At 50.5% G+C, this 25,747-nt stretch overlaps 2 protein-coding genes across 7 annotated transcripts in view; one reads left to right on the top strand and one right to left on the bottom strand.

Moving 5' to 3' along the window:
* Positions 1-9,014: 9,014 nt before the first annotated feature.
* The window catches only part of LOC6902313 (uncharacterized), an 89,584-nt gene continuing 72,851 nt past the window's right edge, over positions 9,015-25,747 (bottom strand). For both annotated transcript variants that reach the window (XM_002133804.3, XM_033381458.1), the window contains exons 2-6: positions 19,552-20,633; positions 19,231-19,485; positions 14,386-15,241; positions 13,666-14,309; positions 9,015-13,115 (exon numbers count right to left, since the gene is read on the bottom strand). In XM_002133804.3, the coding sequence (XP_002133840.3) occupies positions 10,752-13,115; positions 13,666-14,309; positions 14,386-15,241; positions 19,231-19,485; positions 19,552-20,633 (5,201 nt within the window). In that variant the 3' untranslated portion in view covers positions 9,015-10,751. The remainder of the gene's footprint in view (positions 13,116-13,665; positions 14,310-14,385; positions 15,242-19,230; positions 19,486-19,551; positions 20,634-25,747) is intronic.
* On the top strand, positions 16,051-19,118 carry LOC6902314 (ABC transporter F family member 4-like). Of its 5 annotated transcripts, none has more exons than XM_033381459.1 (2): positions 16,051-17,573; positions 17,709-19,118. In XM_033381459.1, the coding sequence occupies exons 1-2, from the start codon at positions 16,176-16,178 to the stop codon at positions 18,873-18,875; spliced, it is 2,565 nt and encodes an 854-aa protein (XP_033237350.1). In that variant the 5' UTR covers positions 16,051-16,175; the 3' UTR covers positions 18,876-19,118. The 5 variants fall into 5 exon arrangements, with proteins under 5 accessions (XP_033237350.1, XP_033237352.1, XP_033237351.1 ...); XM_033381461.1 differs by having other exon boundaries at positions 16,051-17,732; positions 17,892-19,118; XM_033381460.1 differs by having other exon boundaries at positions 16,051-17,891; positions 18,027-19,118.

Below are 25,747 nucleotides of genomic sequence, written 5' to 3'. Positions count from 1 at the left end.
CAACAAAAAAATGAACAGGGAGTTTGCGACGGACACATTGCCTGGTGGACTGTGATATCGAATAAATCTGTGATGGAATGTGATATTGGAATAAGTTAGAGTAAGTCATGTAGGTAAATGTTCATTGTAGTTTCGCACCTGTTTGTTTAAAACAAAGCCGCTTTCGTGTTTTTGGACCTGTTGTCTGTCTGCCGAGAGGTGGTGAGGAGTAGGTGGCCCGGGAGTCGCAAAGACAACCCGCGATGCATCTGTTGTCATGGCAGATCGGCATGATGGATGACAGGAACAAATCACAAGCAAAGTGAGCTCATGCACCGTGAGGCTTCTCGTTTATCGGCCATCGCGTAGAGCGATGACTAGAGTAGATGACAGGCCACACAAAGGTGGTGTTCGTAATTGTAGGATATCCGTAGGGCGACTGTCAAGTGGAGCGCAGAAACTGGAGCGGTTACCGGTCCCGGCTAGTCACGTGTCCCCCTCTTAATGAATCTAGTAAGAAGAAGAAGAACTGTTAGGAATTTTTGTTGTTAGGTTTTGTGTTGTGTTGAATGTGTTTGAAGTTTGAGTGTTTTAGGTGTCGATCAAGTATACATGTATGTTATTATTTAATTATTTATTCAAATATTTAATTGCATATTTATCGTTAACGGAGCTAGTTGACGCAATATTTATATCCGTCTTTATTTATTTATTTATCGGAGTATTTATTGGTCCGAAGCGTGGTGTTATTTATTCTTACTAGTTATTTCTTTGGGTATTTATTTCTTTATTTATATATATTATCTTAGTTTAGGAGTATCCTTTTTTTTTTTTTTTTTTTGTAATATTGGTGTTGCTCGGTGCAGATGCCACAAGAAGGGGGTAGTCGACAGTATCCTACGCGATCACGCGTAAACAAAACAGTGGACCAGATAGGAGAAAGGTCAGGGGCGATGTTTGATCAAGCTCGGGAGGAACTTGGAGCTGTGGGTGGGTTGCCAAGAACACCGGTCCAAGCCAGGTCAGAAGAATGGCCAATGTCCGATCCTACACCCACGCTTGCTTCCGAACTGGCATCAGCAGTCAACGTATCGTTGGCCCAGGCTCATGCGACACACAGGGCAGCGAACACTGACTCGATTAGTCGGGTGTTGCAGGAAGAGTTGCGTAAGGGGTTTATCGAGATGATGCACCAACTAAACGAGGTACTCCAGCCGGTTAGACAGCTGCAGCAGCAGAAGGAACCGCAGCGGGAGGAGGTTCACCACGAACAGGAGTATCGAGGAGCAATCCCGAAAAGGAAGCCGTCTAGCACGACTGATGCGCCGATTCCGCCACCAAAACCATTTTTGTCTCGCTCGGGGCGAGGTGGTATTGGTCCGGAACCGTCTTCAGGAGTAGGACAGACCGCATCCAGTGAGCAGCATCAACGGGGTGGGCATCAAGCGCGAAATTGGCGAAACCCAATAGCACACAGACACTCGGGTCAGGGTCGTGGCGAGGGTAGGAGAGGTGGTGGAATTCCTCGAGAAGATCCGCATCCAAATCCCCCGGGTAATAGACCTTGGCCACGGTGGGGCCGAGTCGAAAAATGGGACGTGACGTTCGACGGAGACAGCAACAAAATGACAGTCGAAGATTTTGTGTTCCGAATTGAATTCCTACAAGCCCAATGCCGCTGTCCGTGGGATGAAGTTCTAAGGGGATTTCATCACCTGGTTACAGGAAACGCGCGAGAATGGTACTGGCAGTACATCCGTGATCATGGCGGTGGTGTTTGGCAGGAACTAAGGGGCGACTTAATTGCTCGTTTCCGAGGCACGGCGTCCGAGTTCGACCGCATGAGAGAACTGCGAGAAAGAATGCAGCGGTCAAACGAGAGTGTGGAAGACTTTTTCCACGTCATGAGAAAGCTCGCGTCGAGGTTGGAGATGCCACCACCTGAAAAGGAGATGATAAAAATCGTCAAAAAGGCACTCACAGATGAGATAGCGAGTTTCGTCTACGGCTTACGGGTTTATTCCTTAGACCAACTGCGGGATGAGTGCGTGGAAATAGAGGCACATCTGAAGAGGAAGGCTCGATCTTCATGGCGAGGAGCACCCAAAGCCACAAACTATGGTCGCGGGGCGAATGCGAACGTCAGCGAGGTCGCGCAGGATCGGTCGATTAGCGATGAAGAGGCAGAGGTCATTGAGGAAGCGCAAGTGACACAGCGTGGTCCACAGAAGTTGATTTGCTGGAACTGCGGGCAGACCGATCATGGCTTTAGGGATTGTATGGCATCGGAGAGGCGAATTTTCTGCTACCGGTGTGGAAAGCCCGATGCATATTGTCCAACCTGTCCGAATTGCGCGGGAAACGTGAAGAGGGGTGCGATCCAAGCAGGCGAATCACGCTCACAGAAGGGGCCTGCGCAGAGAAAGTAGAAGAAAATAAAAATGAATTAGATAGACGTAAATTGCATGCTAGGTTAAGGAACTTATCATATGAAGAGCGCTTAAGAAATTATTTAGAAACCAGAAATAGAATATTTTCTGAACTCCGAGTGGATGGTATGCGAGCACTGTCGGTGCGGGTGAGAAAGGCGAGATCCCGATTTAAGCAAAGGCGAGCTATGAGGAGGCAGGTGATTGCTTCAGTAAAGCGTTGGTGCAAGGAAGACCCGAGAGTTTTCGCAGAAATCTCTATAATGGGCGAGTCCGTGCGAGGCCTGTTAGATTCAGGCGCTACACACAGCATGCTAGGGTGTAATGGTCAGGAATTCCTGGAGAAGCTGGGCGTGGAGGCTCGTCGATATTCTTCTATAGTGAAGGTAGCGAATGGGGAAGATCGCGCAATCGTTGGCCGAGTGGAATTACCGGTGAAATACAAGGGAGAGGTAAAAAGATTAACGTTTTTCGTATGCCCTTTCTTGGAACAGGAAATTTACTTGGGGGTAGACTTTTGGCGGGTATTCTCATTGGCTCCTGAGGTGATGGGAGAAGGTCCAGTAGGGGCATCTCACAGATTAGTGGAAGAAGTGCTGGCTGATCAAGTCGCCCACTATGTGGAAGGCCCGGAGAAGGAGATAGTGCAGGAAGAATGGGAGTTGTCAGAAGAGCAAAAGGCAGCCTTGGATCAGGTGAAGGCAGAGTTTCTGACTTTCGAAGCCGTAGGCCTGGGGAGGACGTCGAGAGAGACTCACAAAATTCAATTGGTGGAGAAGACCGAGCCTGTGAAGGATCGACATTACCCGCTGTCGCCAGCGATGCAGGAAGTGGTGTGTGGTGAGGTGGACAAAATGTTGGCTTTGGGAGTCATCGAGTACAGTGATAGTCCGTGGAGCAACCGTACCACCGTGGTGCGAAGGCCGGGCAAAAATCGTTTCTGTCTCGATGCCCGGAAGCTCAACAAAGTAACCATCAAGGACGCTTACCCACTTCCTAGCATCGAGGGGATTTTGTCGCGTCTCGATCAGACGATATATATCTCCAGCGTCGACTTAAAATTCGCCTTTTGGCAAATCGAGCTGGACGAGCAGAGTCGACCATATACTGCGTTCACGGTGCCGGGACGCCCTCTGTATCAGTTCCGTATGATGCCCTTTGGCCTCTGCAACGCCGCACAACGCCTATGTAGACTGGTCGATAAGGTGATTCCGGTTGAGATGCGTTCAAACGTCTATGCGTATCTCGACGACTTGCTGATTATAGCTGAGGACTTCCAAACGCACGTGAAGATTCTGCGACAGGTTGCCGAGCGTCTACGAGAAGCAAATTTAACGATAGGGCTGAGCAAATCTCATTTTTGCTATAAAAACATTAAATACCTGGGATTTATAGTGGGAGGAGGAGCGCTGAAGATGGATCCGGATCGTGTGTCGGCCATTTTGCGCATTCCCGAGCCGCGATCTGTTCGAGAATTGCGTAGCTTCCTGGGAACTGCGGGCTGGTACCGGCGCTTTATGAAAAACTATGCTGAGATGGCCGGTCCGCTCACAGACGCCCTGAAAAAGTCGGGAAATGGGAAGTTTAAATTGACGGAGGAGGCAAAACGAGCCATGGGGGAGCTAAAAGCTGCACTCACCTCGGCACCAGTCTTGGTACACGCGGATTTCAAGCGGCACTTCTACATACAGTGCGACGCCTCACATTATGGGGTAGGAGCCGTACTCTTCCAACGGGATGACGAGCAGAACGAAAGGCCCATAGCGTTTTTCTCTGCCAAACTGAATTGCCACCAAAAAAACTACTCAGTGACAGAGAAGGAGTGTCTGGCAGCTCTCATGGCGATCCTTAAGTTCCGTCCGTACGTAGAGCTTATGCCGTTTACAGTCATAACTGACCACGCCAGTCTCAAATGGCTCATGACCATGAAGAACCTGGATGGTCGCTTAGCTCGTTGGTCCCTTCAACTGCAGGCCTTCGATTTCGGCATAGAACACCGGAAAGGAGCGGACAATGTAGTGGCAGATACATTGTCACGCAGTATTGAAGAGCTGGAAGTGGATCCGAGTAGTATCCTGGGTTTTGAAACGGTGGAGTTTGAATCTGTAGAATATCAGGAGTTAAGGAAGGAAATAACAGAGAACCAAGACCGCTTACCTGATCTCCAGATTGTTGACGGCATGATATTCAAGCGCATGCGCTTTGAACGATTGGATGATCAACTGGAGGGCGCCGTCTGGAAATTGTGGGTTCCGAGTTCGCTGACGGCCGCGTTGATAGACAAAGCACATTCGGAAGAGAAGACAGCGCACGGAGGAATCGCGAAAACCTTGCACTTATTGCGTAGGCAGTTTTACTGGCCGAACATGGCGATAGAGGTACGGGATTATATCCGACGGTGCACCGTGTGCAAGGAGTCGAAAGCGCCGAATTATCGGATGCAGGTCGGCATGGGGCAAGAAGTGGTCACTGAGCGCCCGTTCCAAAAACTTTATATTGATTTTTTGGGGAAATATCCGCGGTCAAAGAACGGTCAGGCGTGGATATTTATTGTAGTTGACCATTTCTCGAAGTTCACGTTCCTAAAGACCATGACCAAGGCCACGGCAAAGGAAGTTGTAAGATTCCTCGTTCACGAGGTGTTTTACAAGTTTGGAGTGCCGGAGATGATTCACTCGGACAATGGGGCTCAGTTCGTCTCGAAAACGTTTAAAGAGATGACCGATGCATTCGGAGTCACTCATATGAGGACGCCAGTGTATTCTCCGCAGAGTAACGCAGCCGAACGCGTGAATCGCACAGTACTCAGCGCGATTCGGGCGTTTCTGGAAGACGATCACCGGGACTGGGATGTGCATCTGCCGGAGATAGAACTGGCTATTAGGAACTCGGTTCACGAGGCGACAGGCGTAACGCCATTCTTTGCAGTCTTCGGGCAGCAAATGTATTTGCATGGGTCATGCTACAAGTTGGCAAAGCGACTGCGGTCAATCGGCGAGCATGACATATCGCTGCTGGAGGGTCAGGACAAGCGACAACTCATCCAAGAGAGGATTCGCGCTAGTTTACATCAGGCATACGAGCGCAGTAGGGTAAGGTACAACCAGCGAGCTCGGGTGTTTTACGCGAGGCCGGGACAAGAGGTATTCCGCCGAAATTTTGTCCTTAGTGACTTCGGAAAAGGCTTTAATGCCAAGTTCGCGCGCAAATTCATCCGATGCCGGGTAGTGAAGCCAGTAGGAGAGAACGCGTATGCTCTGGAGGACCTTAACGGCCGTCCCATAGGAGTGTACCACGCCAAAGACCTGAGAATGTAGTGAGGTGTGGGTGTGGCCTACGTTGGGCGCGGCAGAAGAATACAGGGCACGCCGGCGGGTGCTCAATAGTGTTCCGGAATCCGGTGGGCATGCCCACGCGTATGTTGTCCCTCCTGGGACTGACGACATACTCGTGGTGGTGTTCCAGTCCCACCTGAACGATAGGTGGCCAGGGCTGAGGGCGACGCGCCATCTAGCGGAAGTCCAGGGAGGCTCGATGGTCGATGGGGACATCGGGGGGAGCTGGAGCCGTTACTGGGGATATAAGGAAGAGAATAGGATTAGTTATATGTATTAGTAAGGGAAAAAGGGATAAATAGGAGTGAAAAGATTAGAAAACGTGGATTGGGTTATGAAAATCGTGGAGCGTGGACGGAGTCACGTCGAGATCCGAAATTTTGTGAATAAAACAAACAGTTTGAATTTGAACCGGCAAGGAATACAGCCACTAGAACCGGGCCGGAAGATTTCCTGGAGAGGAACACTGGAGTCCGAGAAAGTCGACTGCAGAGAAGAAGACGATACAACGGGACCTGAGTGAGTTCGTTCCAGTTGCGCGTGTGTGAGCCAAGTAGCGCGGGACGTGTGAAGGGAGGGGGTGAAAGAGGTCGAGTGAGCGGCCAGGGCGATTCTAGCCACACCGCACGATCGTTGCATCGCCGTCCAGTGCGTGCCACACGTTTGGGCTCTTTTACAAAGGGAAAACCTCGAAATCCTATTCACACACACACACACACACACGCGCACACGTATACACGAACCTAGATAAATTTAGGGCTGACCGGCCACGGCCAGCGATCAGCGAGCCCACGTTATTGAACTTAAAGAAAAACAAATAATCCGCACTCCAAACACCGTTCCACTGTAAATGTTATTTTGTTCCGTGTGTTGTCCTTTATTCTGTATTTAGTATAAGCTCAAAACGTTTAAAGTAAAATCTTGGCCAGTGAAAAAAAATATGTATGTAAAAACACCAACACCTTTCACAAACGTAAATCTGCGATCAGCTGGTCAACGCCAGAAGATTAACCCTTAGCGGGTGACGCGGGGGTCCCATCAGTCCACCGTATTTGGGCGAGTGAATTGTGGAAAATATTGGTTATTGTTTATGTCCCGGGGACCCTTAACAAGAGCTCTTGGTAGGTCAGGTCTCCGTAGGGGCCCGAGTTGAATTAACTCCCGTAAGACGGATCCAGTCCCCACTCATCTACACATAGTCCAGTACGAATGGGTGAGGGTATCCCTGTAGGTTAAACGAAATTTCAGCAGTTATTTCCGTGTTTGTCTTTGTGTCGAACGTTTTGGTGTTTCTTTTTGGTTAGGGATAATTTTGAGTATAGCTATTTATTAATAAGAAATATGAAGTTGTCAATTTATAATTATTAAAGCTTGGATATAGACTGAAGTATGATGCGTTAAATTTAAAATAGAGGGAGGACGCGTGGCGTAAGCCATGGATTAGGCCAGCCGTTACCGTTCCAGCAGAGGGTGGCCAAAATGAACGTTGTGTTTGGTCACAGGTAGGGCGGGCGCGCGAAGTGATAACACCCAAGCTTCACCCACTTGATAGCCGTCTGTTTATGATTTTCTTTGTTGTTGTTAGGTTGTTGTTAGTTCTGATGTCCCGAGAAGTAGTGTGTCTCCTTTTTTGTCTACATTTGGCGGGCAAGGGGAACTACCCAGCCCTGGGGTCGACAGCTAGCCGGCATTGCCCTCTGGGAAACAAGCTAAATGTAACAATATTTTGACGCTCAGAATCTGGAATCAGTGGCCCAGAGACCACAGTGTTCCGGAGGGGCCCTTCATAACGATGCAGAACTCAGCAGCCTGGGGGGCGGCTGCCGCCGCCGGAACCGCCGAAACCGCCGCCGCCAAATAATTTTATTTCAATTTAAACAAATACTTCCGACATGGCCGTAGCTTCGGGATTCTGTGATGTCACTGCTACAAGTATACTTCAAAACTTAGCCCCGCCCACTTCCGCCCCCACAAAGGCGGAAGATCTGTGGCATGCACAATATTAAAGATTCGAGAAAACCGAAAACGCACAAATTTGCTGTTAAAAGTGCAGCGTACCTTCTTGGATCCGTGGTGGTTCCTCGGGCAACGAACCAAGTGAATGGCCATGCGACTTCTTAATAGCACTAACCATACAGTATACTACACTTTATTATCTAAACTGAACAAAACTAGAACTATATCTCTATTTTGTATATGCGAACATGGGATGTTTCGGTCGTACAGTCGGTATGCCAGTTCATCCCAGTAGAATTTAGAATGAAATGTAGAACGGCATGTAGATAATGGTAGACTTGCCGAATTCGCCGCCGGATGTCGCCACCGAAGCATTTAGCGGGGCCGAAAATATTTTCTTGCTATACCCGATACCCAAAAAGAGTTTAGAGGTATATTAGATTTGTGGGGAAATTGGGTTTGTAACACCCAGAAGGTTGCGATTCCGACCGCAAAAAGTATATGTACATATATATTCTTCACCATCAATAGCCGAGTCGATGTAGCCATGTCTGTCGGTTTTGTTTTTTAAAGCAACAAAACAGCGCTTGGAACCTGAGGCTGAGCTTTGCCTGCTTGCATGGGCTTTTTATGCCCGCGCTATTGAAAATTTATGGGCGTTACTCAGCTTACAGCTTATTACATTGTCTTTGCTGGAACCGCGAATCTTTTGCTCAGGAGAGAATTTTCTACATTGAAAAGATCGCAGACCATTGTCTGTTGGGCCTTTGTAGTTTAAATTTGAATGATACCATTGGAGATTGCTTGAAAATAAAAAATGCGAATAAATGTATATATATTTTTTTTGACTATTTTTAATACATTTTCTTTGTTTTTTGCATGCATAAATATGTAACTCGTATAATATTGTTGTTGTTAATACACAGAGAAAGCAATTGATGTTCCGTCTTGCTGATAATTATGCCATCTATATACGTATACGATGTTTCCCGGTGTCGATCGGGGTAGATCCAATACAATATTTGTTGTGTAGATATTTAGGTAAATATATTTCGCGTATACGCGTATATTGATTTAGATGTTTTACTATGCATGTAAGGGAGGGTGCGTTAACGCGTTAACGCACATATGTATGTGTGTGTGATATCAAAAAAGTTACATAATTTCATTATGCTTGACTTACATACATATATCCAAAAGATATCCACCGAAAAAAAAAAACAAAAAATATGATTGATTAAACGGATACATTTCGATTCGATTCGATTCGACCCTCGTTTGTTTTGTGGTTTTCCGCTTTTAGTTGTTATTTTTCTTTTTATCAGATGAATATGTTTTTATTAAACACTCATGTATATTTTTCATATAAGTATTGTATATATATATGTAAATCGTATATAAGTATTGTATATGTGTTGTATATATTTAAGATATTCCTCCTTCTGTTTTCCGTCTTCTGTTTCAGTTGTATATTATTACCAAGTGCCTTAGTTGAAAAAAATCATTTGTTTTACTTGTTTAATTTGTTTGTTGTAAACGTTTACAAATATTCGTGGACACATAGAGTTCTATAAATTGTTGCCGTTTCCGTGGTTCGTGTGCACATCCAATGCATATAAGAGTATGTGTCCCATAACCCCATAATGGTGGGGGACAACGATTCGACTAATTTCGTTATGAAATCGTATGAGGAAATGCCTCCGAATATGTATGTATATTCAATTCAACAAAATTACGACACTGACGACAAGAGGACAAAAGCACGGTACAGTGCGCTACACAACAATATAGAGTATTTAGTATGTGATCCAAAAAATTAACTCTTTCTGAGGCATATAAATACAAATGTACATACATATGTATGTTTGATCCTCCTGCCAGTTCAATAATAATCAGTTCAACAAACACTTTCATCCATATATCTTATAGCGCTGTTCCCTCGTTCACACAATCCGGCCAGTCCCTACTCATATGTGTCGCATATGTATATTGTATAGAAACTCTCTTCTCATTCACGCTTCCTATTTATCATTTTCTTTTTCGGTTTCATTCTGTTTCAGCTACTACCTTAATAACAAATGGTTTGTACAGACAACATTTCTCATTTCCCTTAGCTTTGTTGGCTTTGCCGCTCCCTTTTCTTAGCCTAGATCTGTAGATTATAGATATATCCATATCAATATCAATATATGTATATATATAGATATAAATGTATATGTATCTGTATATGTATTTGTATATTCCTTAGCACTCTATATAGTTGCTATATAACATGTAGATCTTAAACGACTATCGACAAAAAAAAAAACACGCGTGTATATTTGGATATTCAGTTATTTACTAAATATATAAAAACTAAAAAAAAAACACATTTTCGTATGGCTACTTTAGATATTAAAGAATAAGAATAAGCGAGAAGGAAACAAATGGATAATGTAGATAATGCAGATAGTGCAGATAATGGAGTTAATGCATAATGGATCGAGTGTGGGATGGGGCTGGGATGCTGTTTTGTTCAGAACGATTCGCTATATATTGTAATAAATATATTCGATATTTTGGGGAATCCCAAAGCTTCATGGGGAAACCCTTCAAAAAACTACTACACAAGTAATATGTGGCCGCGGACTTTGTGCCTTAAATATTGGCCTAAATTGTACACCAAAAGTGGTTATGTTTATGGGTTATATTTATGGTTGTGGTTATGGTTGTGGTTGCAGGACTCTGTCCCGTTCCATTCCATCCTGCCATTTTAAAACTCCTTCAAGCTGCCGCCCCGCTTTAGCTTCGTAAGCCGCTTCAAGCTGGAGCTCAGTATGCCTCCGGATCCACCGCCGGTGCTGGTGCTGGGACGAAGGGCCCCGCCCTCGTTGCCGGCACTGCGATCCCGCTGCATAAACGATCCGCGGAAGCGGACACGTGCGCGTCCCCGCCGCTGCTGCTGCAGCTGCTGTTGCTGCTGCTCTCCCATGCGGCGCCACAGCTCCGTGAGGGGCGGATGGTGCTGGTGGGGTTGCTGCTGAAGGGTGCAGCAGCACACCAACTCCTGATTTTATAATTTCTTCTCCCACACCACTATGTGCGCATCATTGGAGTTGGCCGTCAGTGACGGACTCGACGGCGAGGATCCCCCACTGCCGCCAGCATTCCCCGAGCCGCTCGGTCCGCAGCCGGAGCCAGAGGCCTCGTTTTTGCCACCACTGCCACCCTTGTGGCTGGGCGATGAGTTTGGGCTTTGCCACAAGTGGCGCCAGTAGCCACGTCCCCCCATCAGGGTGATCACGGTGCGCGGCCCGTCGGCGCTCTGCTGCTGCTGCTGCTTGGTGTTCTGCTTCTGCTTGCGCTTCAGTGTGGCCACGGCAGCCGCTGGCTTGTCCGACGACTGGCCAGCAGCTCCTGCACTTCCTGCTGCTGCTGCTGCTGAGGTTCCTGCTCCCAAGGTGTTCTCCGTTTTATTGGGAGTGCTGTGCTGGGTCTGGGTCTGGGTCTGCTGCTGATGATGATGGATGTCGGCGGTGGTCATGAGGCCGTTCTCGGAGATGTTGCCCAGGTCGCTGCCAGTGCCGGATGTCTTGTGGCTGGCGCTGCTGCTGTTGCGGGAGACCGATCGGCCGCCAAAGAGACGGATGCCCATGCTCTCCTCGCTGCCCGATGAGGTGTATAGGCTAGAGGACTTGGAGTCCACGGACCAATTGGAGAGATCGAGGGAGCGCGGCCTAGAGGCCTTCATGCGCAGGCGCCGATCCAGGGTGCACACCTTGCCGGGTATTGCCGCCAATTCGGGATCGGATCGACGCATTCCCTCGTACATCATGTCCATGAGATTGCCCTGCGTCCCCTCCTCGGCATCGTAGTCCTCCTTCACGAAGATCAGCTTGCCATAGAGTCCGTACACATCGCAGTAGCCCTGCTCACTGCCATGCTGGGAGCCCGAGCCTGAACCCCCTCCAGCGCTCCCAGAAGCGCCTGATGCGCCGCCTCCAGCCGCTCCACCCGTCGAGCCGTGTCCCCGTGGTAGAGTTTTGGACATTCTGGCATCCTGGGCTGCGCCCAGATCGCGGAACCGCTTGCGATGGAACGCCGGCGAATTGGCCAGTGAAGCCCGGATCTTGGCCGTGAAACTCTGGTCCAGCGATCCCTGCTTGTCCAGCTTGGAGCTGCGCGGCGAGGAAGCGGCCGAGGGAACGGCCAAGTCACCGCTGGCGGCTGGGGCCTCCGTGCTGAGGTCTCGAATCATGACGGAGCCAGAGGGAATCGAGGAGCTATCCGCCGACTTATTTAGATCGCGGCGCAAAACAACAGAGCAATCGTCGATCTCCAGCTTTGGATCGGCGTCGATGGCCGGCAGCTGGAGGTCGTCGCCCATACTGGGTACTGTCGGTACAGTAAGCCCGGTCAGCGGCGGCTTGTAGGTGGGATAGACCTTCGGGATGAGTGGTAGCAAGAAGGTGATCGGCCCGAAGTGCGCGTGACACGACATGTTGATGCCGCCGCTGATTATGGGCACCCCCTCGAGGCGGGGCAGCGGAATGGTGACAGCGATGCCCACATTGGTGCCCACCCAGAGGAGGCCCTTGCAGGCCATCAGGGCGGTCACATAGACAGAGGTGTTGTTGAGCGGCTGCTCCTTTCGGCCATCGTGGCGCAACACGCTGGACGCGATATTGATATCCTGCAGGTGCTTGAACGTCTCTGTGTGGTAGAGACAGAGCACCGTGGAGTTCTTCAGCGAGATCCACAGGCCGATGCCCGAGTGGGCCATCAGGTTGACCTCCTGGGTGGCCCCGTGCTGCACCTCGAAGCTCCGCTGGATCTCCCCGTTGAGGGCGTTCAGCACGTACACCCGGTTCGAGCACGAGGCATAGATATTCATGTTGATCGGCAGCAGACTGGGCACGGGGAAACCCGTTTCGCCCAGCGCAATCAGCTGCGGATCGCGCATCTGCCAGACCCCGTCGAAGGCCCGACGATAGATCAGGACGCTTGCATTCGAGAGGGCCACGTAGATGGCATCAAAATGGTAGAGGATCCGCTTCACGGCACCCGGCACAGCGTAGCTGCCGAGCTGCTCCTCCTGCTCCGGATTGCGGGCCGAAAAGATCAACAGCTTGCGGCTGTCGGTGCCCATCCAAATGAGATCGCCCAGCAGGCTCGCTGCCGGCTCCTCGCGCTGGATCTTCCACTGATCCAGTCCCTTGATAAACTCCAGTGCCGACACCTGTGTCTCCTGCAGATCGAAGCCGCCGGCCTCCCTCAAATTGCCCGCCTGCTGCGGATGCTGGGCAAAGATTGCGACGTGCGAGGAGGTACCATCGCTGCTGCACATCCACAGGTAGTTCAGCTGCTTGTGCCGCCGTCGCGCATTGCCGCTCTGCTTCGTGTCGTTGGCAATGCTGTAATAGCATCCACAGCGCACCTGCAATCAAACAAAACAAAGGATATAAAATGGGTAAAAGCAAGCTATGAGCATTCCAAGTGCATTCTTTGGGGTCTTTCGGGAATGCTTCAAAGCACCTGACCAATAGAATCTTTAAAGATGTTCTAACGAAAGGGATTGGATTGCATTGGATTGGTTTATTATCGTTGTATCGTCTGAAGTAGTACTCATTGGCAGTCTCATTTGAATTCATTTTGCTATGACGTGTGCCGCAGCAAAGACGCGTCTCTGAGAGAGATACTACGAGTATGTCCATCGGCCTCTCTGCAAAGCATTCAAGAAGCCCGTTGTTCGTGTTCCACAATCGTTGATGACTCACTCGTATATTGGGGTATAAATCAGGCTCATTTATTGATGCCTTAAAGAGATGGACACAAGATTAGCTTATTCTTTGAAAAAAGGAGGGACGGAGGGAGAGTGGAGAGAGGACGAGTGTGCTGCCATTCTGCCTGAAAAGTCTTCCATTTCCCCACGAGCCCCTCTTAGTGGCTCCCCGCTGGTGGCTCGTGATTCCACGAGATGTACGCACCTCGGATTGATGCTGTGACTTGAAGATGGGCATTGCCTTGACAAAGAGCGGCATCTTGCGCGACTGCTTCTGCTGTATAGCCTCCTGGAGCTGCAACTGCTCGGGTGTGTGATGCGGCACCTGGCGATCGGCGGACTGCATGGCCGGGTGGCCCGGCTGGGAGCCACTACGCTCCCAGGCGGGAGAGTTGTTCGGATCGAGGGCCAGCTGGGCCAGGCGCAGCTCCGTGATCCACTCCTTCTTCACGTGCGGACTCTGCGTCTGGAATGTGAAGGTCTCCTCCTTGCCGGACTTGTGGCGGCCGACCACCTGCAGACAGCACGAGTCCACCCAGGCCATTTCCTCGTCCTTGCGCTGAATAGAGCCCTGTATGGCATTCAGGACGGTGCGCGTCGTGTTGGCATTCAGATCCTTGTAGCTGCCCTTGAGGCTCCCCACCAGATCGTGGATGCGCGAGATCACCTCGTAGTCGTACATCAGAGTGCTCATCTCGCTGCACAGGTTGTCGGCACCGCTTGTCAAAGCCGCGGCCGGAGAGCTGCTGTCCGCTCCGCCATGGCCAGGAAGCGTGCCGTGGGCGTAGGGGCTGCCGGTGGCGTGGCCAGTGCTGCCGTTGGACTTGAGACTGCCGCCGCGATTGAGACCTGCAAGACGGTGCAAGATGCAAGAGTTGAGGATTAAGGACTTCGAAAATATATATTCGATGTACGATGTATTCACCTGCTGTGAGGATTCGCGACAGCGTCGCCGATGTGCTGTTGTCCACAATCTCGACATCGTTGACGGGGAACATCCACTTGAAGGTGAGCTTCTCGGTGGCCCCAAAGTCGTGCGACTGCTTGGGAGCCACGGACACGCAGATGACCTTGTCGTTGAGCAGCAGCAGCCGTCGCTGCTTGCACTTCACCATGAGCCCGGCCTGGTTAAACTCCATGTGGGTGACATTGTCCTCGCGCAGAAGGTACCGGGGACGGGGACCGCTGCCGTCGGCGCTGACGCTGACGCTGCTGAGGGCGCGCGTGTTGAAGGTGCCCGAGATGTGGCCGAGCATCTCCTTGAAGGCCTGATACTGCTCCGCCTCGCGCTTGCTCTCGTTGAGCAGTTCGGCGAGCAGCTCCAGCTGCGAGAGGGCCAGCTGCAGGGACATGCGGTCGTGGTGGCCCTGGGGCGTGTACTTGAGCAGGTCCTGCAGGAACAGTATGAACTGGGGAAAGCGCTGCACGGGCTTCACCATCAGCCCGAAGAACGACAGACGGTCATGGGCGCTGATCTGCTTCACCTTGAAGAAGTCAGCCAGCGCGGACTTGCGCTTCTCCTCCATCTTGGCCAGCTCCATGGCCGCCGAGAAGTTGTTGATGAAGCCCGAGTAGATCTCCAGCAGCTGCGGCTTCCCAAAGGCGCTCACGAAACAGTCGCCGATCTTCTCGTCCCTGTCCCAATTGCGCACGCACTCAGCCAGCGAGATGCGGAACAGCTTGTGCGAGTGCAGGATGTCCGGCAGGCAATGGAACAGGGTGGCGATCTTCACTGGATTCAGAACGGGTGGGTTGCACTCCTCCAAGGGTTTCTTGTAATCCTAAACACATCCAAAGGACAAAGAGCAAAGAACAAAGAACAGAAGAGAGATTCTCATTAGTTGCGTGTTGGGTTCCCCTTCGAGGTTCGACATTCGAGATGATGTTTTGGTTTACCAAAAAAGCTACCTCCTTGGGGATTGTTTCTGTTCAAGGACCTGCTCTTGGCTTGTGCTTTGATTTTCGGTTCGATTTTGTGTGTGGTATACGGGTTATTGTCTTTTGTTTGGTTCTAATTTTGCAACTACTTTGTGTGTACGAGTACGAGTGTAGATACAGATTCAATGTGTGTGTGCAAGTGTTGGTTAGTGTTAGGTGTTTAGTGTTTAGATTAGGATTACGATTAGTTATGAAGATTCAGCATATGGCATATGGCATATGGCATATGGCATATTTAATGCATGGGAACAGGATGGATGGCATGTAAAGAGATCAAATGATTTGACATGAGATTAATGGTTAATGGTTAATCACAGGCGGTTTACACTACAGGTGCTACAGAGGTTACGATAGTTACGATATATCGGTGGGTTTAGCTATGAGTAATACGGGGAAGGAGGGGTGTCATGCATTCATGGATCTGGATCTAGAGTCTCGTTTAGCGGTGGGCAGGCCTTTGAAGCCATTCTCTTTGCCAGCATTCGCCTGTGTGTCCCGAGTCCGAGCATCAATAGGCCGCGTCAAGGACATGCCCACCGCTTCCTTCCTGTAGGTCTAGGGTCTTGGAAGGCCCCTCTTAATTCGTTGAACAAGTACTCGTAAGGGCCCATAAGAGAGCTGACTTTTCCCTACTTTGATTTACACTTCATTTGATATTTTCACAACGAGTCAGATCAAGTCTGGAGTAATCAGAGCCTTACAATCAATATCATTCTATCCCCACAACCCAAACGGATCTAAACTACATACAAGAATTGATTTGTAGATTCGTTTATCATGGCTGATGTACTGGAGGAGGGTCAAGAGTCTGGCAGTTCGCTGGCAGAATCGACCCTGCCGAAAACAGAGGAGCAACTGATGGCCGAAGCCTTCGGCCAGGTCAAGGTGCTGGTGGAGGCTGGACAGAAAGAGGGATATCTGCAGCTGCAGCCCGCGGAGGTGCACAAGTTCGTGGTGGCCAGCTACTACGATGATCTAGTCGAGGAGTTCGCTGAAGCCGACCAGCAGGAGGTCGGCAGGTGGGCCACAGCCACACCCTTGGGCCCGGTGATCAATCGGATCGAGCCGCAGGACGAGCAGCAGTTGGGGAAAATCCAAATGGATCCGATCACGGGCGAGCGCTACATGCTGGTGCCCATTGAAATCAATCTTCTTATCGACAGCGACAAAATATGCGACATGTTTGATGTGGAATTGGATGCCATGCTGCATCAGGACGTCCAGAAGATTGTCAAGGAGGAGATGCCCGAGAGGGAGACAATTGTGCTCGAGGTGCTTCAGAGTGGGGATCAGCAGGAGGTTGTGGATCTGTCAGTAACCTGCAAAGCCTCTTTACAGACAAAAGGGGAGAATGTAGCGGATCAGGAGGATCCCCCAAAGGAGGAACCTCGAGGAGAAACACAGGAGCGGCAGCCTCAAGAAAACATCCAGAAGGAGGATCCACAAGCGAAGATCCAAAAGGAAGACCTTCAAGAGGAGAGCCTGAAGGAGGAGTACCCTCAGGGGAAGGTTCAGAAGCAGGAGCACCAAGAGAACAGCCAAAAGAAGCAGCCACAGGGCGCGGGACAGAAGAAGGGCCAGAAGAATAAGCGTCGAAAGAAGAGCCAGAAGGAGGAGCCCCAAGAAGAGGGCCAGAAGGAGGAGCCCCAAGAAGAGGGCCAGAAGGAGAAGCCTCAAGAGGAGAACCAGAAGGAGGATCCTCAGGAGGAAATCCAGAAGCATAAACCTCAAAACAAGAACCAGAAGGCGAAGCCTCAAGCGAAGACCCAGAACGTGGAGCCCCAAGAAGAGGGCCAGAAGGAGAAGCCTCGAGGGGAGAACCAGAAGGAGGATCGTCAGGAGGAAAGCCAGAAGCATAAACCTCAAAATAAGAACCAGAAGGCGAAGCCTCAAGCGAAGACCCAGAAGGAGACCCAAGAAGAGGGCCAGAAGGAGAAGCCTCAAGAGAAGAACCAGAAGGAGGATCCTCAGGAGGAAAGCCAGAAGCATAAACCTCAAAACAAGAACCAGAAGGCGAAGCCTCAAGCGAAGACCCAGAAGGAGGAGCCCCAAGAAGAGGGCCAGAAGGAGAAGCCTCAAGAGAAGAACCAGAAGGAGGATCCTCAGGAGGAAAGCCAGAAGCATAAACCTCAAAACAAGAACCAGAAGGCGAAGCCTCAAGCGAAGACCCAGAAGGTGGAGCCCCAAGAAGAGGGCCAGAAGGAGAAGCGTCGAGGGGAGAACCAGAAGGAGGATCCTCAGGAGGAAAGCCAGAAGCATAAACCTCAAAACAAGAACCAGAAGGCGAAGCCTCAAGCGAAGACCCAGAAGGAGCCCCAAGAAGAGGGCCAGAAGGAGAAGGCTCAAGAGGAGAACCAGAAGGAGGATCCTCAGGAGGAAAGCCAGAAGCATAAACCTCAAAACAAGAACCAGAAGGCGAAGCCTCAAGCGAAGACCCAGAAGGAGCCCCAAGAAGAGGGCCAGAAGGAGAAGCCTCGAGGGGAGAACCAGAAGGAGGATCCTCAGGAGGAAAGCCAGAAGCATAAACCTCAAAATAAGAACCAGAAGGCGAAGCCTCAAGCGAAGACCCAGAAGGAGGAGCCCCAAGAAGAGGGCCAGAAGGAGAAGCCCCAAGAGAAGAACCAGAAGGAGGATCCTCAGGAGGAAAGCCAGAAGCATAAACCTCAAAATAAGAACCAGAAGGCGAAGCCTCAAGCGAAGACCCAGAAGGAGGAGCCCCAAGAAGAGGGCCAGAAGGAGAAGCCCCAAGAGAAGAACCAGAAGGAGGATCCTCAGGAGGAAAGCCAGAAGCATAAACCTCAAAACAAGAACCAGAAGGCGAAGCCTCAAGCGAAGACCCAGAAGGAGGGGCCCCAAGAAGAGGGCCAGAAGGAGAAGCCTCAAGAGAAGAACCAGAAGGAGGATCCTCAGGAGGAAAGCCAGAAGCATAAACCTCAAAACAAGAACCAGAAGGAGAAGCCTCAAGCGAAGACCCAGAAGGTGGAGTCCCAAGAAGAGGGCCAGAAGGAGAAGCCTCAAGAGGAGAACCAGAAGGAGCATCCTCAGGAGGAAAGCCAGAAGCATAAACCTCAAAAGAAGAACCAGAATGCGAAGCCTCAAGCGAAGAGCCAGAAGGAGGAGCCCCAAGAAGAGGGCCAGAAGGAGAAGCCTCAAGAGAAGAACCAGAAGGAGGAGTCTCAGGAGGAGAGCCAGAAGTATAAACCTCAAAAGAGCCAGAAGGCGAAGCCTCAAAATAAGAAGAGCCAGAAGGAGGAGCCCCTAAAAGAGGACCAGAAGGAGAAGCCTCAAGAGGAGAACCAGAAGGAGGATCCTCAAGGGAAGAGCAATAAAGCGAAGCCTCAAAAGAAGACTCTAAATGAGCCGCCAAAGTTCATGGAGGCGATGATCATTGTGCCCCCGATAACCTTCTCGCTCAAAGAGCGCTTCGTCCAAGGGCCACGCCAGAATGCGCGGACAGCACCTTCTTCCGAGGTGTAGCAGCAGCAGCCGCAGCAACAGGAAGAAGGATGGAAGGGTAGTCCGCACCACCCACTCTCAATAATTTCGGAGCCTAAACAGAAGCCAGAGGAGAGCAGAGTGACCTAGAGATCGGAGCAGGACTGAGTGGAGCTCTAAGCCATTTTGTTGTCCTCTGGCTTTCAACTAAAAATTACGAGTACACAGTGTTTACAGATCTTTGCTTTTTCTAAATATAAATTAGGCTATCGTTCTATCGTTATATTTGGCTGTGTCTGTGGCTGTAGCTGTAGCTGCAGCTTCCTTCCAGGGGATTCCCTTCCACATCCGTCCCCTACGGTTCCACCAGCATCGTCGGACATTGCCTGGTACTCACATTGACTAGACGCTGGAGGGTAGCCACATACGAGTTCTCGCTGTGCACGATGGCTGCCACAATGTGGCGCCGCTTGAGCTGCTGCTGCGAGAGCCCGGCCGGTGCCGGGGGCAGCATCGGCACGATCAGACGTCCGTGGGCCGTTCGGGTACTCCCATTGGCGGCTCCACGACTGCCTCCCGGTGTCAGCATCATGTCCATGTCGAAGCGATTGCCGGCCACTGCAGCTGCCGCTGATCCCTCGTCATCTTCGTTCTGAAAGAGGGACAAGGCAAGGGTCTCCTTTTAGGTGCTTTCCTTCGGATTGGGGGGACTACTTACCTCCGGTACTCCGGGCATCATCTTGCTGGCGCCCAATGTGCAGAGCTTACCGGGCGAGGCGCTGTCCTGCGCGGTTCCTGCCCCTAATTTTGACGAGGCGGTACCAGCCGCCGATGCCGATGCCGATGCGGATGCCGCTGCAGCCGCATCTGGGGTGTCGAAACTGGCATTCGTCGACTGGCGGACATCGTACTGGTGCGTGGAGCCGCGACGTATCGAGAACCAGCGCGAGAGCCGTCCGCCTGGGGACTCGCCGGGTGTCGTGAGGTCCTCGCGCTGTGAGCCTGTGCCCCCACCGCCGCCAGAGGCGGGCAGAGTGCAGGCGCTAGCCCTGCGCATAATCATGCTGCTGCTGCTATCAGTGGATGCCGTTTGTCCAGAGTTAGAAGAAGTGCCGGTTGCTGCTGCTGCGGTGCCTGAACCGGAACCGGAAGCGGGTCCTGTGCCTGTGCCGGTGCCGGCCGTGCGCCATTTGTCAAAGGACAAATGCTGCTTGGCCTTGTTGAAGGTGGAACGCAATTGCGAATTGCGTTGATTGTTGGCGCTTAAAGAACTCACGCTGCTGCTGGTCTGCTCCTCTTCGGTTAATACCTCCTCGTCGGAGTGGCACGCAGTGGGGGGTGCTTCCCGTTCCCGTTCCCTCTCCCGTTCACTCTCACGACTCGGCGACTTGTTGTCCCGCTCGCTGCTGGTGCTGCTGCAGGCGCCGCTGCTGCCTACGACTGCCCCAACGCCAACGCCAACACCAACGGCAGCCTGGCCACCGTTGGCGCTGAAGCTTCCGCCGGCAATTGTGGGGGCGCCGATGTCCTGGCTGGCGCTAGGACTGGCCTTCAGACAGAGATTGTTAAGGGACCTCTGCTGCTGCTGCTGCTGCTGCTGCTGCTGCTCTCGCTGCTCCCGCTGCTCGGCAATGCGTCGACTGAAGGCGCTATGCAGCTGCGCTGTTGTGATGCTGGCGTTGTGCCCCGGATTGATCGACGACGGCGAGTGGATGAACGAGGACGTCTGCTGCTGCTGCTGCTGCTGTTGCTGGTCGTCCAAGGTGTCCTCCCATGAGCCGGAGTTTATTCGATGCTCATCTGAAAGATGCAAAAGAACGGCCGGAAAGAGTGTTACTTCGATGATTGATTGGAAAACGGTGTGTGGATTTGGTGTGAATGTGGATCCACACGTACCATGTATAGAGCCATTCTAGAGCCATTCAATGGCCAATTACTGTGCGCTTTGCAAGTGAGTTAATTGTGGGCAAACACACACATTGTGGCCCATATGCAGATCTAGTTGGCCAACATTTGACCGAAAACAGGATTTGGCCATGGCCATGTCTGGTTGTGGCAGCAGTCGCCTGCCGCTTGCCGCTTGATGCTTGCGGCGTGGGATTCGCGCTGATCAAAGTGCCAAAGCCGCCGCCGCGGCCAAAGTTCTGGCCAACACTCAAGCACTCAAGCACTCACACTCATGCCAGTGCGAATGCGAATGCGAATACGAGTGAGTGCCTGCTCTGTGCTGCTCTGGAGAGTGTGGGACAACTGTCAAGTGGTGGCCCTGGTGGCCATGGGGCAACCTCCCACACACAGACACACAACTCCGCCCGACCAGCAGCAGCAGCAGCAGCATTAGAATTCGAATTAGAGGCAGCTATGGGCAGAATATATTTGAATACCCTTCACCTTTCAGGAGGCAATAGTGGCACTGCGACTCGTCACGCGTTCGTTGTGCGTATTTTGTTTTTGCACTCTCGGGCATTGCCTTTGTGGCGTCCTCGTTTGTGTGCCTCACGGCAATGGAAGCTCTAAATCTTAATGATTGTAGATCTTTATCCTATGCCCAAAGTCAGACAGAGAGAGAGAGAGAGAGAGAGAGAGAGAGGATCCAGAGGCGTGGGACAAGCCCCAAGACAAAACCTTGGGCCATGGCTATTTCGATTACGGATTCCAGATCGGAACCGATTCAGAGACCAGAGACCATTCATCACGTGGCATGGACCTGGACAGCCGTCTCGGTCTTCGGGCTTTGCTTTCTCTGTCCCAAAATCTGCACTGGACGGGAGATGGGACTCTCCTCCCATCGCCCCATCCCCCACTTAATCCATTCTCAAATATTGTGGGTTTGTGTCCCCAAAAAGAGGGAGAAAAATTGTATAAATATTTTGCGCAAGTTGTGAAAACATCTTCAGATTACGACCGAAGGGAGAGAAGGGGGATGAAATTCGCTTTTACAAAATTGAGTTTGTGTAACTTTTAGGCAGGCAAAAGCCCCGAAAGTCCTCCAAGTCCTGGGCCCCACACTTTTCACATATTGAAAAGAGAGCGTTGGATGAGGGGAATGGGGCTCGTGCTGGTGCTGGGGCTGGGGCTGGGGCTGGTGCTGGGCATCGTTTAAGTTGATTGCCGGCAAAAACATACATCTTTTTGTGCATACACTCTGATTAACATAATCTCCAAATACACACGCGACACGCGACTGCTGTGGAGGGGAGTGGAGGGGAGTCTTTATAATTAATCTTAAATAACTTTCGATGGGAGAATGAGAAAAGGCAATATGCCGATGCCAGACAGCCCCATCCTTGGCGGAGACCTTCAATTCATACACCGACCGAAAAAAAAGGTATCCTTTGAACTTTCTCCGTGGATTTGCGTTTAATACAATTTTTCAAGCATTTTTCATTGCCTTGTGCTGCACAAGAGATCCCAAGAACGATCGAACAGGTTGGGCAATGAAGACACACTCGGGGCGCCGGGGATGTTTGAACACCTGGTCAAAAGCCAGCACTCGTATTTACTGATAGAGCAGCGAGTCCAATATAGTACATAGAAACTGTTGAGGTTGTAGCCACCACTCCTTGACTTCCTTTAAGAGATATTCACTTGAAGTGAGGCTGGAATTATTATCGAACACCTCGATCTAACGCTAGATATATCTATTCCAGACATCGATCTGTCTTATAGCTAGTTACTTGCTATTTTTATGCCCAAGAAGTTCTGTAATACGATAGATAGATACGCATCAACAGACGAATGCTTCCTTCGCTTTCCAAACATCTGTGGATGCTTTCCATAGGCAGATAGCCTTCTGTAGCCCTGTAGGCCCACTGGCGGGGTGGGGGGGTACTGCATATGCGGGTACACCTACGCGGGAGATTCTTTTGAGTGTTGCCCCAAATACCGATCCCACTCTACGAAAACGAATGGATACGAGTATCCTCTCTCTGCATAGATTTTGGTTTTCGCTTTTTGGATTATGTAACGAAACGAAATCACGTATACGCACAGCACAGCACTGCACTACACTACACTGCGTTTGTGTTTCGTGAATCGTTTTGCTCATTAATTATCATCATGGATATGGATATGGATATCGATGTGTGTGTGTGTGTGTGAGTGTGTGTGCGCGTGCAACAGTTAGCGGAAACCACATGGCACGCAAAAGATATCCACCGCTCCACCGCTCCACCACTCCTTTTTTGCATAATGGAAAATGATTTTGCGAGTCAAATATTAATCATACGCCATACGCGAGGCAGCAGCCCGCGGGGGAGTCGCCGTAGCCGTCTTCCATCTTCCATCTCTCGCGAGATTCTCTCTCATGCAATAGTTTTCGTGAGCTTTTTTGCATAACTATTGCTTTGCTGCCTATTGGTCCATCAGTCAGTCAGTCAGTCAGTCAGGCAGGCAGTCATCTAGTCATTCGGTTAGTCATTCAGTCAATCATTCACTCCATTCGATGCCATTTCAGTTGGTCTCTGCGTTTCTGCCAATTGCTGCGAGTGATTAATGAGCCACTCATTAATGCCGAATGCCGAATGCAGAACAACAGGCGAGAGATCTCTGCGAATGCTAATGCTCCCTCCCTCTCTCCCTGTCTCCCCTCCCTCCTTGCTTTCCAGCGCACTTTAAATTATACAAATTATATACGAGTACTCGGTACATACGTTCTTTATTGTTTTGCCAACTCATTTCACGCCCACAGGTCGAGCAGCAGCAGCCAGAAAGCCAGAACAGGGCCAAAACACACAGAGCCAAAGCCATAGACAGATCCAAAGCCGCCGCCAGAGACAAAGGCAAAGACAAAGAGAGACACGGATCGCGGGTCTCGGGTCTCGGTTCTCGGGTCCATTGCTAATTGAAATGACAAATGCAAAAAAAACCAAACGAAAAGCCATGGAGGAGGTTGAGCCCACAGACAGGCAGATTATTGAATACCCTTTTGGCTGTACGAGCATTACGCTACCCTCAAGATCTATTCAAAGTAGATCTAGCTCTTCGCGCGCGGCTGCGGAGTAGCTGTAGGTCTCAAAGGCCTGAGGTAAGATTCATTCTGAATTCCTAATCACTCGAAAAGGCCCGCCGAATGCAGGCCAGAAGCTGGAGCTGGAGCTGGAACTGGAACTGGAACTAGTGGAACGACAAGTTCTTCTGGGAAATCATTCTTAATCGAGTGACAAGGTGCTGCCGCACCGCCACCTCATTTGGTACACCTTCAGCACAAACCGAGCCAGAGATACAGGTCCATGGAGATGCGTTGCTTGAGAGGTTCCCATCGAATGTTCTAGGACTGCGGATACTGCGGGATGTCCTGCAGAAGAGGAGGTACTTCCTTCTTCGAAGCACAGGCCCTGTTTGGGATTGGGGTTGTCCCTGTCTCTGGTGCTATCTTTGAAGCCTGAAACCCTCCCGCACTCCGCCTCTCACACGTTGTCTGTCTCTGTAATAAGTGTGGAAATTGCTTTCCATTTGCAATTTTGATGCCGCACATCCCTACCGCCGAGTAGGTGCCAGGTGCCAGGAGCCAGAGCTGTCCTGGAGTCAAAGTCAAAGTCAGGCGCGTGCCTTTTGTCATAAACTAATTATTATAATGTAAATCACACACGTGGCAGAAGCAGCAACAGCAACAGCGGTAGATTCCTGAAGGGAAAAGCTAATGGCATTCCTGCTGCATATTCATGAATGCCGCACCAGCACCAGATTGATGGGACGATGGAAATACAAGACGTCAAACAGGAGTCAAGTGACTGGAGGCAATCAAATCGAGAGGCACTTTGCAATGGGTTTTACTTATTCACAGAGATTCCCAGGATGTGTTCATCTAACGCTATTCGCATCGCTATTAGCGCTCATTTGAGGTGCAATAAGTATCTCAAGCAAAGGAAGGCACTTTGACACATCTTTGGGCCTCAATCTGAGTGGCAAATGGCTCACAGATGCTCACAGATGCATTCAAGCAAGCAGGAATGACACTCCATGGGGATTGGGGGCCAAGCAATTAAATTCTGTTCAATTTGCCAGAGAGCCAGGAAAAAAACGCCAACCAAAAATTGGGTTAAAATGCCGCAGAGTCGGTCTGTCCGTCCCGGTCGGGGCTCTCGACCGATCGGCCAAATGTTCGTTTTTGGCTAAATGATTTTTCGTTTGTTGACTCAATCAATGAGTCAATGGGGGGGTGGGTGGGGGTTGAGGTGAGTGGCTGTGCCACAGTGAACAGCAGCAGCTGCCGCAGACAGTCAATTTGCCCAGAGATTTGCACTTAATTATGCCCGAAACCACCTCAAACACTCAGACACACTCTCAGGGGCCAATATTCGTGTATTTCTCCGTGTATTTTGTGGTGCGAAAAGTCCGTATTTTGTTCTTGCATCGAATTCGATTTCGATTTCGATTTCGGTCTCGTGTTCTATTTATTGCCCCTTCGGGCTGGCGGGCTGGCGGGCTCCACGAGTAAATTGCTTTTTAAGTTCTCCTCCAACGAACATCGAACATCGCAAACGGCAGAAGAGATCAAATCAAAGACACATTTATATCCGAAATAAAATGGAAAACCTCGCAACTGCGGGCAAGGTGTTAATGTGAGGAAAAGCAGGAGGGTCACGGATGGAGGGATAGATGGGAGGGATGGGAGGGAGGGACTCTTTGCGAATGGTTTCCATGAAAACTTGAGTGACTCAAAAGTTGATAAAGGCGATTGCCAGAGCTCCAGGGAAACTGTTCGAGAGGCGAGAGGCGAGGGCTCTCCGATGACCTGGAAAACACGAGCCGCAAAGAGGCTTACGGCGCACCAGCCTTCGGAGCAGGACAAATAAAAAGGGGAATTAGTGAATTTTACCTGGAAGCAACTTTGCCCGGGTTCTGGGAGTTTACTCCCTTCTTGTGGCAGCACTTTGAACGGCGTTCAAGGAACTGCTCCTGATGCTGCTGCT

This window comes from Drosophila pseudoobscura, chromosome X (genome assembly GCF_009870125.1).
Source record: "Drosophila pseudoobscura strain MV-25-SWS-2005 chromosome X, UCI_Dpse_MV25, whole genome shotgun sequence".
Lineage (NCBI taxonomy): Eukaryota > Metazoa > Arthropoda > Insecta > Diptera > Drosophilidae > Drosophila > Drosophila pseudoobscura.
The sequence above is the reverse complement of the archived record's forward strand: the minus strand, read 5'-3'. Positions and strand labels throughout refer to the sequence as shown.